At 39.8% G+C, this 18,574-nt stretch overlaps 1 protein-coding gene and 1 long non-coding RNA gene across 6 annotated transcripts in view; one reads left to right on the plus strand and one right to left on the minus strand.

The window, feature by feature from the left end:
- The window catches only part of LOC118025559, an 8,225-nt gene extending 7,771 nt beyond the window's left edge, over positions 1-454 (minus strand). The window contains exon 1 of the long non-coding RNA XR_004683350.1: positions 222-454. This is a non-coding gene — a long non-coding RNA (uncharacterized LOC118025559). The remainder of the gene's footprint in view (positions 1-221) is intronic.
- Positions 455-724: 270 nt separating this feature from the next.
- Positions 725-18,574, plus strand: part of ITPR2 (inositol 1,4,5-trisphosphate receptor type 2) — a 497,457-nt gene continuing 479,607 nt past the window's right edge. For 4 of the 5 annotated variants that reach the window (XM_035028031.1, XM_035028032.1, XM_035028034.1 and 1 more), the window contains exon 1: positions 726-1,141. In XM_035028031.1, the coding sequence (XP_034883922.1) occupies positions 1,050-1,141 (92 nt within the window). In that variant the 5' untranslated portion in view covers positions 726-1,049. Of the gene's footprint in view, positions 1,142-18,574 lie in introns of all 5 variants that reach the window. The other variant, XM_035028030.1, reaches the window with a different exon arrangement.

The raw sequence follows: 18,574 nt of genomic DNA on the forward strand, positions 1-18,574 counted from the left end.
CCTCCCTCCCTCCCTCCCTCCCTCCCTCCCTCCCTCCCTCCCTCCCTTCCTTCCTTCCTTCCTTCCTTCCTTCCTTCCTTCCTTCCTTCCTTCCCCCTCTTTATTTTCTTTCTTTATTATGTATTTATTCTTTATTTCTATTTCCCCCCTTACTTCAACACCGTCCTTTCCCTCGTCAGCAAATTACCCACCCCCACCCCACCCATGGACTCCGGCTCCACCTTTTCATCTCTCGGCGTTTAGGGGGCTCACTCCACCGCTCGCGTCCTCCGCGTCCTCCGCGCCCGCCTCAAGGCCAATTGTCACCCTCCCTGCCCCCTTAAGAGCTCGGGGAAAACGTCCCGGCCCCGCCATCCTTCGCTTTCCCCGGCGGGGACTGTCGCACGCCAGGTCCGGACGCTCCGGGGCGGCTATGAGGCGCCCTCTCCCCGGCTCGCGGCCCCCGCAGCCCCGCCAGCGCCCGCCGTACACCACAGCGCGCCGCCTCCCGGGTGGCCGGGCCTCCGCTCAGTCGCCCCGCCCGGGTCCAGCTCCGCCCCCGGCCGCCGCTCGCTGATTGGCCTCCCACCCCCTTCACCCGGGCTCCTCTCCACCCCTCAGCCCAATGGGCATCGCCACCTGGTCCAAAAATTCCCCCGAGGGGACCGAGGGGCTCTGCAACCACCAGCAGCCGCCGGGCGCCGGGGACGGCCGCGGTGGGGCGCAGAGCGGGGGGGGGACACGGAGGGGGGAGCGGAGGAGGCGGGAGGAGGAGCAAAGGTGTTGGAGAGAAAACTTCTGAAAGGAACAGGAAACCTGCCGGGGAAGTGGCGGCTGCGGCTCTCGGGGCGCCGGGGCTGCGCACGTCGCGGGGTGTCCGCAGCGGCGGCTTCGCTCCTGGTCAGCTCCCCCGGCGCGGGGGCAGGGCTGAGCCACGACACTCGGTCGCTCAGGCCGTGCCCTTCGCCGCCGCTGTCGGCGCTGCTGCCGAGCGCTCCGTTCCGCCTCTGCCGCGGCGGCTCCCCGGAGAAGGGAAGAGGAGGGACGTCTACTTTGGAGCATGAAGCAGCATGTCTGATAAAATGTCCAGCTTCCTCTACATAGGGGACATCGTGTCCCTGTACGCGGAGGGCTCGGTCAACGGCTTCATCAGCACCCTGGGGTAAGCCGGGGGGCGCGGGCTGGGCAGCGCCCGCGCTCCGTCTCCTGAACCGTCCCTGTCCCTGCTCGCGCCGCAGTGTCCCCCAGCTCCCGCCCGAGGGTGGCCGGGCCGCGCGGCTGGGTCTGCGCCGCGGACAGCGCCGCGCGCTCGGCTCGCTCGCAGGAAGCTGCCCCGAGCGGCAAGACTTTCTCAGCAACCTCGTAATCTCAAGCTCGGAGACATCAGAAAAGGAGGAAGTGATTCAAAAGCCCCGAGACAGGCCCTGCGAGGGAGTCTTCGCTAGCTTCTCCATGGGTTGTTTTCGTTAAAATGTTTGTTTTCCCTTAAAGATAAAGCAAAACTGCACCTCTCCCCCGGTGTGCTAGCGACCACTCTCAAGCCCCTGTCCCTCGGGGCCGGGTTTGTGAGAGCAGGGGATGAAAGTCTGTGGCCTTGGACGTAAAACTCAAGCGATGTGGTGGTGAGCCCAAGTGTGGCTTTGCCCCTGCGGGGGTTGCTCACCATCCCCTCTCCGCTGAAGTAATTTCCTTTCAGCTTTGCCCATCGGGGACTTGCCCCCCGCTGTCAGGGGCAGCCTAGGTGCGAGCGCAGCGCTGTGACCCTCAGAGGCCTCCGAGGGCTTCCTGGGTTCCAGAACTCAGACGTGCTTTTCTCCTTCCCGGGCCTTAGCCCACTGAAATCCTGAATCTGTCCTGGAACTCGGCCAAGCGCACGGCTCTTGAGATTCGAGTTGATTTATGAATGGGGGAAATATGTATGTAAACATAACATGTGCTAGTTGGTTAAATAACACTTCCTTGATTACTAGCATTTTCTCTCTGTCCTGATTGTGAATACCAGTTAGCAGTTGAAATGCACTTGTGAATACCAGTTAGCAGTTTAAACGCACAAGGCAGTGTATTTTGATGCGCAGGCATTTTTTGGGTTACCTTCTGGTCTCAGTACTTCACACTGCCCCGTCTTCAAGATTTCAGGCTGTGGAACTGGTGTTTCCACTCCTGGCTGGTCACTGTTTTCTGCTTGTAGGTTTTAGGGCACATGACTGACATGCAGTGTCCTTGGACCGTGACTGCGAGCCCTATTATAACGGAGTGGTGCCTACTCGGCAGAGGACGAGGAAGTCACCAGTACTTACACCGTTTGTGTTAATTGTGCATCTCCCCTAATAGGAGAAAGAAGGGAGGGAGATATAATTTAATCCCTTTAAGGTCACTGTTAATTGTGAAACTGAAGTGTGAAAGAAAAATATATCAATGGCAAGTGCCTGTGTTGGGTTTGTAAATCATGAGCTACAGATTGTTCCTGACAGAATTCACAGTATAAGGTCAGTTTTTGCTCCCTCAACAACATTTTGCAGATGAACTCTGCTGCACTTCGCCTTTCCCACCATAGACTCTCTAGGTGGTAGTTAAGCAGGAAATGCTCCAGGGCCAAAATGTTTAGGGTCAAATCCTGGCAAATCCGCCTGTGAATCTTATGACTCTGGGCAAGTTACAGAATTGCTCTGTATCTCAGTTTTCTCATGTCTGAAAATGGGCATAATACTGGTTTCTATCTCATAGGGCTGTGTTGAGGAAGAAGGGAGTTAATATATGTAAAGTGCCTAGCCCAGTACCTGGCACGTAATAAGCACTTATGTGTAATAAGCACTTATGTGTTAGCTATTGTAATTATCACTACCTTTGTGACTGTGGGCAATAGTTACACTTGTAGACAAAATAATAAAAAGGACTAGGAGTAGAGTATAAAACCTGGATAAATAAAGGGCCATGTTTTTGTAGTGTCTTGTTCAGCATAGATATGTGTTTGTGTACCTATACTCACATAAGGCCAGAGATGGTAAATCAGGAAACTAAAACGTTAGTGGAGTCTCTCCTGTTCCTTCTAGAGATCAAGGAACTGAGGGGAAGAGAAATGAAGTGACTTGCCTAAGAAACAGAGGACAGTCATGCCCCAAGCTGGAACTGTAACCCTGTCTCCAGATTCCCAGCAAAATGTGGGTTTCTTCCGTTACACATTATAATCTTTAAGCCTTGAGAAAAGTAAGCTCCACCTTTAACATAGCATATGTTTCTAAAAATATTTATTTGTATTCAATATTTCTTGCTGGTGATTTGAAAGTTGAGTTTCCTTAGAATGTGTGTAGTATTATTTTTCTGTTAACAAACTGAGTGTCGTTGAGGTTAATAGGACAAGACCTCTGTACAGCTTGATTCTGCGGGTACGGAAGGATCTTTAGAAATGCTGCCCTTGGTGAAGCTTGGTGCTTTGATTGGATATTCTTTTCTCTAACTTGTGGAGCTAAAGATTCATCTTAAAGTTTCTGGTTTCTGTTTTAGCTTTTTATCTACCTGACACTTTTGATAGCATGATGGTTTTTAAAATTCAGCCTAAGGGAGTAGTTAATGAGAACTTAGTTTACACAGCATTTCAGGGTAATTCTTGGTAAAGATATTTGTCTGCAAATTAACATTTGCTTTTAACATTTAGCACATAAGGAAGTTTTGGAGGATATGCATTATTATCATTTAGCTTTGGGAAGTTTTGCAATCAGGTAATGAATTTTTCTGCTAAAAAAAAATTAGTTTCACTCTATGAGAGTTTAGCAAGCTCCTCTTAGAGGTACTTCCTACTAGAAATGTGGGAGGATTTTCTTGGGCTCTGTGACCCAGCTTCTAAGTTTGATTTTTCAGTCTGTGAGAAATTAGAATGCCCCAGTTGCAAAGATTTGCATTTCCTCTTTTTTTTCTCCAGTTATCCTTTAACCAATAATTACTTGATGTTTCTGAATCTCAAAGTGTTGCTGACTGAGGTCTTGTTCTCCCAGCTTGTGTAGGTGCCAGAGGGGCCTAATTGGTATTTTCTAACTTAACTGTTCATCTAAAGATCTATTTAGGAAACACATATTGATTTAAGGAAAACTTTAAATCCTATAGAATGATGATGGTGCATATATTTTAAGTAAATCTTTTTACTGCTGGTACATTTTAAGGTTGTTATTTTTATTTTTTAGAAAAGAAGGGAGGCAGTAGGGGTGCCTGGGTGCTCAGTCGTTAAGCGTCTGCCTTCGGCTCAGGTCATGATCCCAGGGTCCTGGGATCGAGTCCCATGTCAGGCTCCCTGCTCATTGGGAGGGAGCTCCTCCCTCTCTCTCTGCCTGCAGCTCCCCCTGCTTGTGCTCTCTCTCTGACAAATAAATAAAATCTTAAAAAAAAAAAAAAAAAAAGAAGAAGGGAGGGAGTTTTGGGATCTGCTGTACAATTTCAAATGTAGTGGTAATTGTTTTTTCTCCCCTTTAAAATTTTCATTATCCTGAAACTTACTTCCCTGGTCGTTGCCATATGTGACACTTCATATTTCTGGGTCCATCCATTTGACCAATGGTTAGATACCATACAGTGGGAATGAGCACAGCAGAACTTCCAGGACGGGTGGGATAGAATCAGTGAAAAGGTACTGAACTCCTTCATTGTCTATCCTCCACATGGTTGAGAGGTTAGTAAATGACATGTGTGCATAAGTGTATTTGTGTGTGTGTGTGTAAGTGATTGCTTCTTCACAGGGTCTACCAAGATTCAACACCCACTAGTTAAAGTCTCAGGAAACCCTCAGGTGGCATCATGGATACAGTGATTACAAAGCATCATAATAATCTCTTAGACAGAATGACAGAAGATTGGACCCCTTATTTTTGTACACTCTCGCTTGATTTTGGCCAATTCAGTGAACTTTTCAGTTCCTTTGTTTCCATGTTCAATGATGGACGTTAGGTAGGGTGGTGGTATGTCACACAGTTTATAATTCTGACTTCATTCCTTGGATGAATAAAACTTTAAATGTGTACCTTTTATTGTTCCCAATTATAGTCCCTTGAATTTCCCTTCCTGATCTTTTACTCTGTTTCATGTTTTGGATTTAAATGTGTGCAGATCTGATTTATTATTATCTTTTCTGTTTGTCATTGAATTATGCTACTCTTATTATAGCTTTAAAAATCTTTCTCTTCCTAGGACTGTCTGATCAGTGAAGAGTTAAGTAGATGAAACAAGGAATGGTTATAGTCAAGTGTTATTTTAGAATAATTTGTAGGTTATCTTTAGTTTTCCAGATAGAACCCTTCAAGTTAGCAGCCAGTATTTCCTGCTAGAACTAGCTATATAAACTTAGCTTTGTTTTGGCTAAGGCATATGTTATTGTGATAAAAATATCTAAAAATCCATTGAATATTTGCATGCGTGTTCAGTGGAGAGGAAGAAGACAGTATAATCTTGAATACTCGGTTGTTTTGGAAAGTCTAAGGGTTAGTCCTGTCATGTTATGGAACTTGAAATCTGCTCAAGTACAAAGACAGTTTCTGAAGTGGTGAACATAAAGCCTATTTTAAGTTAACAGGTCGACTGTTTCTTATACTTAGAAGTCATTCCATAAATAACATTGCAACTTTTAGACACTCTCTTGTGGAGAGAGCTCAGTCAGGTAAACAACCATCCCTCCTCAAATGCCCCTGATGCTTCCTTCTGATTGACTAGAGTTCACAGGCAACTCCTTGGCCTCATTCTAAGTTTAACAGAAGATTTTTTTTTTTTTTTTTTTTGCATAGGTAGCATATTTCATAATCGCATTTTTCCCTTGGAGCTGTTCTTGTACAGATGGAATATAGACAGAATACGATAGACTCATAATTTAAAACTGAAATTCCAGGCACAGGGTGTCTCTTCATATATAAATTTAGAAGAAGTAATAATGGACCTTTCTGATAAATTTATAGCATAATAACAGAATGAATTTTACTCCTTTTTTTTTTTTTTTTTTTTTTTTAGAGAGAGAGCATGAGAGGGGGGAGGGTCAGAGGGAGAAGCAGACTCCCTGCTGAGCAGGGAGCCCGATGTGGGACTCGATTCCAGGACTCCAGGATCATGACCTGAGCCAAAGGCAGTCGCTTAACCAACTGAGTCACCCAGGCGCCCCTTACTCCTTTTTTTTTAAACACCATATCTTGGTAGCAGATCATCAGATTATAATGAGAAGTGAAAGTTTAATGATCATTCATTCATTCATTTAATGGATAAAACTGTGCCTTTCAAATGTATTGATGCCTATTTTTTGTGGTTATCTTTCTTCTCCCATGCAGATTTAGATAGGAAAGTTTTCAATATATGCCTTCAGAAAACCATAATTCTAATTAAAAAATACAAAACACTATATACGGAAAATAGTGAAAAAAATAGAATAGCATATTAATGGTGGTGGTACTGCATGGTGAATGGATAGGTGATTTTCATTTTCACTTTTGTATCTCCTGTATTCCCAGATTCTAAATATGTTTCTTTAATTAAATATTCTTTAATTAATTACTGTATTGTCAGAAGAGTTAGCTAAAGTGAAAGTGATATTTTTAAGGATTCTTCAGTTTCTTATTACTGTTGGTCAACAGTATTTATCTTTTTTTTTTTTAAGATTTTATTTATTTATTTGCCAGAGAGAGAGAGACAGAAAGAGAGAGCGTGAGAGAGTGAGCACAAGCAGGGAGAAGCAGACTGCCTGCTGAGCAAGGATCCTGATGCGGCACTCGATCTCAGGACCCTGAGATCATGACCTGAGCTGAAGCCAGACGCTTAACCAACTGAGCCACCCAGGTGTCCCAACAGTATTTATCTTAAAAAGCATAAATAAAGTATTGTCCTGGTCATGCTCAGTGAAGGAAATCTACAAACTAGGACAGTGCATGTTGCTGAAATAGATGGTCATATGTCTACCATAAACCAAATTTGTTCCTTGCTATTATTAGTATTGAAAATGTATTATGGAAAAATGTTTGACCAGTAATGCTGAGCAATTATAAATGATTGATTTAACTTAGGCACTAACTCGATAGTTTGTTTTATTTTAGAAGTCTGTTTATGCATGTAAGACGTATGCACTTTAGCATGGCTGATCTGTCGATGTTTGGAATCTAAGTAGTCACTATACTTTTATATCCTGAATCACCCTCTACAGGCAATAGTTTGTGAAGGATTTCTTTTTGGGTATGTATGATTGAAATGTTTTTATTAAGTATCCTTTTTTTTTTTTTTTAAGATTTTATTTATTTATTTGACAGAGAGAGACACAGCGAGAGAGGAAACATAAGCAGGGGGAGTGGGAGAGGGAGAAGCAGGCTTCCTGCTGAGCAGGGAGCCCGATGTGGGGCTCGATCCCAGGACCCTGGGATCATGACCTGAGCCGAAGGCAGACGCTTAACAACTGAGCCACCCAGGCGCCCCTTTATTAAGTATCTTCAAAATGGATGGATTAGCTCTCTCAAAATAAAAAATTAATAATTGGTTAGCAATAGCTATTTTGTAGTTTATACCAACACATACCCACAGAAATCCAACCCAGAATTGAGAATAAGTTAAATGATGAGGTTATTTAGAAAAAAAACTTTAATCATAAAATTGAAGATGTGTTTACATCATGAATCAAGTCCATAACTTTCCTTGTGATGTGGTTTATGCTGGAGCATGCCACAGATGGAGTCATTAATTCATTCAACAAATATTTAATGAACCCTGACTATGTGCTTGGGATACAGTGGGAAGAGATGCTAGATTTTTTTTTTTTAAAGATTTTATTTATTTATTTGACAGACAGAGACACAGCGAGAGAGGGAACACAAGCAGGGGGAGTGGGAGAGGGAGAAGCAGGCTTCCCGCTGAGCAGGGAGCCCAATGTGGGGCTCGATCCCAGGACCCTGGGATCATGACCTGAGCTGAAGGCAGACGCTTAATGACTGAGCCACCCAGGTGCCCCTGATCTTTTTTTTTTTTTTTTTTAATATTTTATTTATTTATTTGAGAGAGAGAGAATGGATGAGGAAGGGGGAGGGGCTTAGGGAGAGAGAGACTTCCCTGCTGAGCAGGGAGCCCAATGTGGGGCTCAATCCCAGGATCCTGGGATCATGACCTGAGCTGAAGGCAGATGCTTAACCAACTGAGCCACCCAGACACCCCAGAGATGCTAGATCTTATACTGTGTTAAATTATTATCTCAAAAACTAAAACTGTCAGGGCGCCTGGGTGGCTCAGTCAGTTAAGCCTCTGCTTTTGGCTCAGGTCATGATCCCAGGGTCCTGGGATGGAGCCCCACATCTGGCTCAGCAGGGAGTCTGCTTCTCCCTCTGCCTCTCCCCCTGCTCATGCTTGCCTGCTTGCTCTCTCTCTCTCAAATAAATAAATAAATAAAATCTTAAAAAAAACACACAAAAAACTAAAACTGTCTTTGAGAATTTATAGTATGACATTCCTTTGAGAACTTGGCTAGGATCTATGGGAGTAAATGTATTGACACCTTCTTTGCTCTTAGTGCTATAAATGCCACAAGGTAAGGAACTGTCATTAAACAATTTCTGTTTAATAAATATTTGTGAACTAACTAGTGGTTACTAGTTACCATTAGTAACTAGTGATGGAGGTAAGACTGATATTGAATAACCACAACATGAGGCAATTCTTTTCAAATGTCATAAGACGATTAAAACCAGTATCATAAAGAAGTCAGAAGAGGATTCGTTGCTTCTGGCTGGTATGATCTGGGGAGGGCTTCGAGGAGGAGGTGGTATTTAAGCCAAACTTTGAAAGATCATGAGGATGGATACTTGTCTCAAATCCATACCCATAATTTGATCATATATTCTTGGTACTTTTTTCTTCCATTGAAAAAGAAGCTTGGTGAAATTTTACTGTCCATTTGATAGCTCCAAAAAAGGACGGAAACAATTTGATATTTTTGAGATATGAAAAGATAGAAGAAATGATCTAAAAACATACTTTATGCTTATTTACCAATTGTGAGAAGTTTAAATTTGGTTCAGACCCTCTAAGTTTTTGCCTCATACTGCCTGTGACTGTTCAACACACACACACACACACACACACACACATTCTCACTTGGTATAGAATACCTTTCATAGATTCCCATGAACACAGGGAAAGACTTAGGAAGTGAACAAAGCATAATCTGAATACATGCCTAAATTCTTAGAATTCAAATGTGTTATTGAGGTTCTATCGATTAGTAAGTATTTGATCTACTATTAAAATACCCTCATAAAAAATTTCTTTGTGTGGGGGGTGCCTGAGTGGCTCAGTCAATTAAACGTCTGCCTTCGGCTCAGGTCATGATCCGGGGGTCCTGGGATCGAGCCCCGCATCGGGCTCCCTGTTAGCGGGGAGCCTGCTTCTCCCTTTCCCTTTTCTCCTCCCCTGCTTGTGCTCTCTCTCTCTCTGTCAAATAAATAAAATCTTAAAAAAAATTTCTTTGTGAAAATTACAAAATGCTGGACTTTTATTATGTATTAGTTATCCAAAACACTTCTCAATAGAGTCCTAGAGAAAACTGAAGTTTTTAATTAAGTAATTCCTAGATATCTAGCTCTCCAAGGCCTTGTGATAATGACTAATTTTAAAACAATCACTAAGAGTAGACACTACTCTTCTCCACATCTTATCTCCTATCGAAAAGAGGATTCTTGGGGCACCTGGGTGGCTCAGTCGTTAAGCCTCTGCCTTCGGCTCAGGTCATGATCCCAGGATGCTGGGATCAGAGCCCCGCATTAGGCTCCCTGCACAGTGGGAAGCCTGCTTCTCCCTCTCCCACTCCCCCTGCTTGTGTTCCCTCTCTCACTGTGTGTCTCTCTGTCAAATAAGTAAAATCTTAAAAAAAAAAGAAAAAAAAGAAAAGAGGATTCCTCAAATTATGCAAGGATCGTCAGAGCTAAATATAAGAGCATAAACAAACAGAACCCACAACAAGCCAAAAAATAAAACTGGACCATAAAGTTGTTGATTGACTTTTCTAGTGGCAAATCAAAGTGTATTACAGGTGTCTCCTACTATCTGAAAGTTCACTTTATCCCATTTTACTTTTACAAAAGACCTACATTAATAACCTGTCTTCACTAATTGAAAGAAATCCAAAGAGGATTTTTGCTTTTATGAAATGGTAATTGCTTCTTTGCTTTATGCCATTTCGGCTTTTGAAAGGTTTCATAGGAATGCTCTACTTTCCGATGGGGGGTGGGTGGGGAGGCAACCTGTTTTTTGTGAAAATTTCAGAGAATAAAATGATATTCCAACTCACATTTAGTTAAATTATCTACAAACCTTGTATTGAATTGTCTTGGGACTCTTGAAAAAACAATCTATCAGTACCCTTTACTATCTTAATTCTTTCCACCTGATCTCAAAAGCCCAAAAGATTTGGAAAGCAAAATATACGTGTATATCATTTTCCCATATGGATAAAAGCTAAGAATCAAAAGTCTATAATGTATTAGAAATAAGGTTCTTTTGTTTGTAAGGAACAGAAACCATCTCTGCCTAGCTTAAGCAAAGAAGGAAATGTTAATTATAAGGATACTGGAGGAGCTCCAAGAAATTGAATGATGAGCTCAACAACTGAGCAGTAAGAAAGGCAGAAACCCAAGGCTGCTCTGGGAATCTAAGTAGCAAAACTTTCTCTGAGTCCTGCCTTTCACATGACTTGGATCCAGCAATTCCTATACTCTGCGTCTTTCTTCTTAAATTTCAGAATATCGAGTGATGGAATTTGGCTCCATTTGGATTATTCGCTTATGTGAATGAAGGAAGTCACAATGGCAGGTTTGATTACCAGAGAAATCACTGAACAGGGCTCTCTGATTTCTGCCGGCTTCTGGGCAGTCCGGTATGGGAGAGAAAGAGCTAAGAGGAGTGTGAGCTTAGATCACTGCTTAGTAGGTAAATTAATAGTAACTTCTTAGTGCCTTTCTAAATAGTAAATGTGGGAAAATATATATAACATACAATTTACCATCTTAACTATTTTAAGTGTAAAATTCAGTGGCATTCATCACATTCACAATGTTGTGCAACCATCACCAGTTTCCATTTGCAGAACTTTTTCATCATCCCAGACAGAAACTCTGTACCCTTTAGACAATCACTCTGTCCACGTCCCCTCCTCCTCTCTGTAACCCCTAGTCTACTTTCTGTCTCTATGAATTTACCCATTCTAGGTGCCCCACATAAGTGGAATCCTCCTTTTGTGTCTGGGCTTATTTACTAAGCATAATGTTTTCAAGAATCATCCATGTCATAGCACGTACCAGCACTCCATTCCTTTTTATTGCCAAACAGTATCCTATTGTAAGGACTTAGCATGTTGTGTCTCTCTATTTATCAGTTGAGGGATCTTTGAGGTTGATTCTACTTTTTAAGTATTATGAATAATACTGCTATGAATAGTCTTGTACAGGTTTTTGTGTGTATGCGTATGTTTAATTCTTTTACTAGGTATATACCTAGCAGTGGAATTGGTGGGTCATTGGTAACATATTTAACATTTTGCCTCAGTCTTTCCTATTCTCCTTATCCTGCTTTACCTTCCCCCCAATACTATCTTATTACATACCATACATACATAATTTACTATTTAAATATCCATTGTTTATCGTCTGGCTATAAACTCTTCGAAGGCAGGGATTTTTTGGTTTTGTCACTGAGTATCTCAAGTGCTTGGCTCCATAAATATTTAGAATATATATATTCTCAAATCTCTAAGTAGCTGTTAACATCAGTCCTTCTCTGGAAAAAAGTCAATGTAATTGTTCTTCTTATTAAATGTTTTGAGAATCCATATAGGTAATTCTTTTAAAACAGATGAAAATTGTCATTAGTTTTATGGTGCCATTAAATCTTATTTTAATAGGTAGTTTAATAATCTCTTGGGTCCTATCTCTGTACTTACCTGGCCCAACATGTGATAAAACCTACAGTCTGGAAAAAATAATGTATATAGCCTTATTTAATGGTTTCCGTGTTATAGCCACATTAAAGAAAAGTTGATATTTCTGAAAGTTCAGTTTTGTTTTTAATGTGTGCAAAGGGTGAATTTGTAAGCATTTTATGAGACAATTTCTTACTTTAAATCCGCTCTTTCTCTTTGTGGATATTATATAACACATGCACAGAGACATTTTTTATTTTAACTGCTATTGGCAAAGAAGTTTAGTTGGAAATAATTTGCTAATATGAAACCAGAGAATAGTTGGGGAATTTATTGAACTTAAGAAAAATAAAAGAGAACATATGACAACTGGTAATTTTTATTTTTGAAATTTAGGAATAAGTTCTGGAAAAGGATAAGCATTTAAATACAGGTTGAAGAGAGCAAGTTGCAGTATTTTTTTTCTTCATTAATTTATATTCCGTCTATTGACTGAGTCTGTTAGAATGTGCTTTGACTCAAGCTTATTCCAATATATACATGTTTGGCCATTCTCTTTAAGAACTTAAAATTCTCCAGTGTTGTTATTTGCTCTTATTCTTGGAATCTTCACTGGTAGCAATGTACAAATAAGAACTTCTTTGAAGTGTATTTGCATATAGGACAGAGAAATAAAGTGAAAAATATAGATATGTACAAATTACAAAATAATTTAAAAAGTAAAACAATGTCATTCTATTTCCTCTCATTGTAATGTGCCATGATCTTCTATGATAGGTGTTTAAATTGTAATATCTTTAGAAAAATACTTTTGAGGTGAAAGATACAAAACATTATTGGGGTTTTGCTGCATTTCTGTAATGTCCAAATTAATTCAGTGGAAGCACATCATACCAATTAAAGACAGTGACTTAAAAAGTATATTACACAAATCACCAACATAGTTACATTAGGGATCCAAAATAAGTTAATGATTTAAGGACTAGTTACTTGTGTTTGGCTAAAGTGTTCAAGGTCATTACTGATATCAGGGACATAACTACTTAAACATTTGCATTTCAAGTAGATTTTTGTTTTCAACCATGTTTTCAAAGAGGCTAATTTCAAACCTGGTGTGTTAAAATAGGCAGGAAATGTAAAGGAAGGAATTTTGTTGTACTAAAGACTCTATAGTTGTGGCTAGAAATGGTAAATATTGTGACATTTTAAGTCAAATTAAGCCTCATTGTCAATGAAAGTTATTTAAAACTTAACTAAATTAATCCATCTCTTCCATCTCTAGGATTAATAACAAATGAGAAAAGGGCCTTTATTTACCTTTCTTCCCTATTTACCTGGCAGGACATGATTTAATAGTTGAGTTCCAATTCTAAACTCATGTGAAGAATGAGCCTCCTTCCCTGATCAGTACAAATGAAGTCATTGTTATCTGTTAGGGTGAAACCCAGTGCTTATTTCCAGTCTTAGCTGCTAAAGAATCTCTCAGAAAGTCTTTTAAAATATTATCAAATTGCAAGTATAAAAACACTGTTATTATTGAGGAAACTGCATAAAGAACTGTTTAGGTAAATAGTCATGTAGGAGTTTTGAGAGGCAGTAATTACTTTGGGAATAGTATATAAAGTTATACTGTGACAGTTTTCTAAAGAGTAGGTCAACATTCATTTTGCACATTTTTTTTTTCTGAAATGGAAGTTGTAATTAATGTGATAAACTCTAAAGAACTGATGCCAACTGCATCATTTAGTTTGAGCTCTGTCCAATTTAGCAAAATGCATTTTTATTTCAATTTCTATATCAGAGACTGCTAGTTACTCCCTCAAATTCATTTTTCCTTTTTTCCATACTAACAGAAGTATTTGAGTTTGTGGGTGCCCAGAATAAAGACCACATTTCCCAGCCTCCCTTGCAGCCAGGGTGATCATGTACTATACTTTGAGGTCAGGCCTTTAAAGGAGGCTTTTGCTGCCATCTCCCCTTCCCTCCCCTCCCCTCCCTCCATTCAGTTAATTGTAATATGAGCAGGTAAGAAGCCATCTTGAATCATGCTGATGTGACCAATATATTGGGAATAATCAAGCATCAATAAATGAACCTGTTCTCTGGACATCCTCAAATCCTGGCTTGACTATATTCTAGCAGAAGATGGAACTGGATAGGAAGACAAAGGCCAGATCATATATTCCCCATTAGGTAATGTGAAGACATTGAAGGATTTTTAAGGAGAGTGAAATGATCAGGTTTTGCTCTAGAAGGATCAGACAGTGGTAAAGAGAAAGAATAGAATGAGGTTGCAAATGGTAGGCATAGGAGGAATCAGGGGAATCAGGGTCTAAATGAAGCAGCCTGAACCAGGTCGCTGTACTGGGGATGAAAAGTAACTTGTCTTAGAATCACTGAAGGGACAACATTGTTTCACTTTAGACCCAAAAAGTTTTACAGATTAAAATATTCATTGTGACTTTTGAACGCTTTATTTTAAAAATGGAACACATAGACTTGAGAGTTTCTCTTTCATTTGCTTATGTATGGATAAAAGGTCATTAAGCCCAGTGCAACTTCAGGCTTTTCTGGACTCTGAGATACAAGCCTCATCTTGTTCCATGCTTTCTTCCCTGGTTTTCTGCTTCGGGCACAATGCCTCTCTCCCCTCCCCCCTGCCCGCCGCCACCTTTTTTAGTTGCATATACATTCTGAGTTCCCTCTTACCACAGGGCCTTTTTATATGTTTTCTCATCTGTCTGGTAGGTTTCCCTGCTTAAACCTTTACCTTTTACCTAATTTATACCTAACCTATTCATCATTCAGATTTCAGCTCACTGACCCTTCTGCAGTGAACTTTTCCTGGTCTCCCAGACTGTGTGAGCTCCTTTTTTGTATGCTCATATAGCACCATATTTTTTCCCTTCAGAAAATTTATCACAGTTGTAGTTTTAATTTTACTTAAACTCTGTAAGGGCAGAGCCCGTCTGGTTTTGTTCACAATTATGTCCCTAATGCTGCATACAGTATCTGTCAGATAATAGGTACTCAAGAAATTCTGAGTTTGGTTCAGACAAACCTGATTTCAAATTACATCTCCAGGCTTCTTGGTATGACCTTAAGAAGTTACTTAATACTGAAACCTCTATTTCTTTATCTGTAAAGTGGGATTATTGCTTAGGTTATACTATTGCCATGAGATTAATGGCAATTAACATTGTGAAACACTTAGTAAACATCAAACCCTTAGCATCAGGCACCTAAATTAAATAGGTAGAAACCACTGTTATTACTACTACTATTATTGTTATTACACCCAAAAAATCAGCATGAGTCTCTTTGTGGAAGCTTGGTTGAGTTCATAGTGCATGGATGTTGAAAGTTCTCCTGCATTATGTTTATAAAATTTTGCAGTAAACCAATTTAAGCTGGTATTTGTTTAATAGGCTGTTCAAAGGCACAGTGCCTTATCTATTATTTATTTTGGTTTTGGCTTTTTTTTCTTCCTCACTTTGATAATGCAGGTTACTAAATTGAAGGCACTTATATTTATCTTTTTTTTATTATTTGTTTTTTTTATTATGTTATATTTATCTTTTATTAGTGGTTTGATGCCTGCTATCCTTTTGATGTAATGCAAACACCTGAAGTGTATCAACATTAGTAATAACCTTAGAATTGCTTGGCATATATATGCCCTATCTTCCTTGACTAGAATTGTAAAGACAACCTGTTATTTTAGTTGCTAACATTTCTTCCCTGGTAGAACATAGTGGTAAAAGGAAACAATTCTATTTTATTTATTGAACCAAAAAACAAATGTTTGCTTTGGAGCCATTAGGGTAGAGATTTTGCACAATTTTCCACTGGACAGCTTCTCTAGTTTCCTATTGGCCAAGAACTCCTAATGAACATCTGTGACTGGTAGAGGGATTAGCAAAACCATTGATCTAATTTGGATAATTAATCAGTTTATAAATAAAAAAATTTGCCTAGGATAATCTTGTTAAATTTTGAATAGTGACTAATCAAATGATGATGGTTACTTATCCTGGGAATACTAATGATTTTTAGACAAAATCATAGGGATCTGAAAGGCATGGAGAGTGTTCTTACTGCTGCCTCTTGGATATACCTAATGAACAAAAATATGCAGGCTCTAGCTTTTTTAATTATGCCATAAAAGGAGATTTTACTATCACTGGAATCTTAGTGTATATATATGCACACAAACTGTTGAAGAATCCTTGTAAATAAAAGCATTAAAGGAAAACACTTAAAAACCCCCTCTTTATAAACTTTTTTGAAAGTTTCTCTGTGATGCTTCCTTTCAGCTAACATAAATTCCTTTTGTTGCAGTTTATACCAGTTTGCTCTTTCTAGTCCTACTGGAGTAATGGATAAGAGCTCCAAACATGTCACTTTCCTTGTTATGACAGAACTAGTGAATCTGAAGACCCTTTATTAATCAGGGTGCAAGAAACTGAGGACCCAACTGGAACAATTGTCAGCAAAGAGAACTTTGTAATCAAGGTAACCGAAGAGTCTAGGCATAGCACTGTTATAGACTCTATGCCTTGATTCTGTTTTATCATGAGCGTTGTTTCCATCCTCAGGCAAGCTTCCGCCTATGGTGACGGCATGGCTGCTAGCAACTTCTGCCTTACAGTACCCTATCCTCTTACACCCAGAGCTGAAAAGAGTGCCTCATTTCCTCAGACCCCAGAAGGACAGCAGTCATCACTGTTGCTCGACTGGGATAATGGTCCCATCTTCAGCCAAACATTGTGGCTAGGGAATGAGATGCTCTGCTTACAGAGGTGACATCATCATGCTCTGAGTGGGAGAAGAGCCCTTCTCCATTATTCTGTCAGGGTTCTGTTGCCAGAGAAAAGCCATGGACACTGGAAAGGCAAAGACAACACGTGCCCACTGCAGCCAAATAGGATTACCCCTTAACTTCCAGGAAGCCATATTTCCTATGTCCTTTCAATCAGATTTTCTTTTTCTTTTTTTTTTTTAAAGATTTTATATATTTATTTGAGAGAGAGAATGAGAGAGAGAGAGAGAGCACATGAGAGGGGGTAGGGTCAGAGGGAGAAGCAGACTCCCTGCTGAGCGGGGAGCCTGATGCGGGACTCAATCCCGGGACTCCAGGATCATGACCTGAGCCAAAGGCAGTCGCTTAACCAACTGAACCACCCAGGCACCCCTTTCAATCAGATTTTCAAATGAGAAGACTTTAATTACCTTTCGTGCTTCTAGAAGACTATTCTCTTTCCAGTTTAGTACTTTTGGGCTTTTTATACTAGCGCTGTTTCAGGCACAGTTTACTGCTTGATGAAAAGGAGGATTATCTGAATACTTCTACATGCTGTAGTAAAGCCTCAAGTCTGGTCCAGTCTAACCTTTGGCATCAGCTCTTGAAGGAAGGGACTCTGAGGAAATCAAAGGGTGGAGGTCATGGTGTGGGGTCAGAGGGAAGGCAGCAGTTTATTGCACCTAAATAATACTTCAATAATGTTGCTACAAAATAAAAAAAAAGAGGGAGTTTATGAAACAGACTTTTTCAAAATAAGTACATTATTCATTAGCACATGAATAAACATGATTTGAGACCTGAATCTTTTCCATGAAAGTATATACATGAGAATCTCTATTTCTTACAGTACATTTAATTGTGAATGTATTTCCTTTTAATGTAGATAGCTTTTGTTTAGGCACGAGTAGCTTATCCACTTGATGGGGTAATTGTGGCACCTAATGTTCACACAGTGTACATGAATTAATTATTATTGTGGAGATGTATAAAAAGCAGGATTTAAAATACAGATTCTGAGATAATAAACCATTAGTTCAGATCTCAAAAATTAGAAAATTTTATTGCAAAAATACTTTCAATTAAAAACTCCCCCGTAAAACAAATGTATTTTGTGCCAGAGCTAGATATGAATTATGATTCCTAATTAATATGTAATATTGAAATGTGATCTTTGTGTAACCATTTCAGAAATGGCACAGTAAATTTTTCTATCTCTTAAAAGTCTGTCTTCAACTCATTTTTTCCCTCCTATTTTAATATTTAAAACTTGGGTCCACTTTGAACTACTGAAGAAATTGGTTAGTTATGATACAATTATCTAGAAATCATATTTAATTTCAAGGTTGAAATCAAATCATTAAGTAAATAGATGTTTGATAATGAGCTTTTAAAGGCAATGTGGATTTTGGAAAAGCTGTTGAAGTGCTCAGGTTTGAATTCTATTCTACCTTGAAGAGGTTCTGAGAACTTGGACAAAGTATTTAATATCTGAATTCGGTTCCCCATCTTTAAATTGGGAGTACTAATTATATGTGTCCTCTGTTCCTCAGTGGTTCTTTGGGGGTATGAAATGATGTTATGTCTGTGTGAATGTTTGGAAAGCTATACAGGTACATGCCAGATATTTTAAAAATTCATATATATTTTCTTTAAATGATAACGTCCTAAGGAGGACACCTAAATCTATTTACTAGCATGAGTTGAATCATGTTACACATTTAAATATCAATGGTTTCTTTTTCCAGATTTGCTATAATTTAAAAAGCCAGAAAATGTTTCGCCTATAAAACATTTCCCAATGTTTTCCCACTATTGTAGCAGTGATGTAAATAAAAAGAAAATGTTGAGTTAGTTACATAACCCAGTATTTTCTTGATTTTATT

This window comes from Mirounga leonina, unplaced genomic scaffold (assembly GCF_011800145.1).
Source record: "Mirounga leonina isolate KUSES-001 unplaced genomic scaffold, KU_Mleo_1.0 Mir_201, whole genome shotgun sequence".
Taxonomy (NCBI): Eukaryota; Metazoa; Chordata; class Mammalia; order Carnivora; family Phocidae; genus Mirounga; species Mirounga leonina.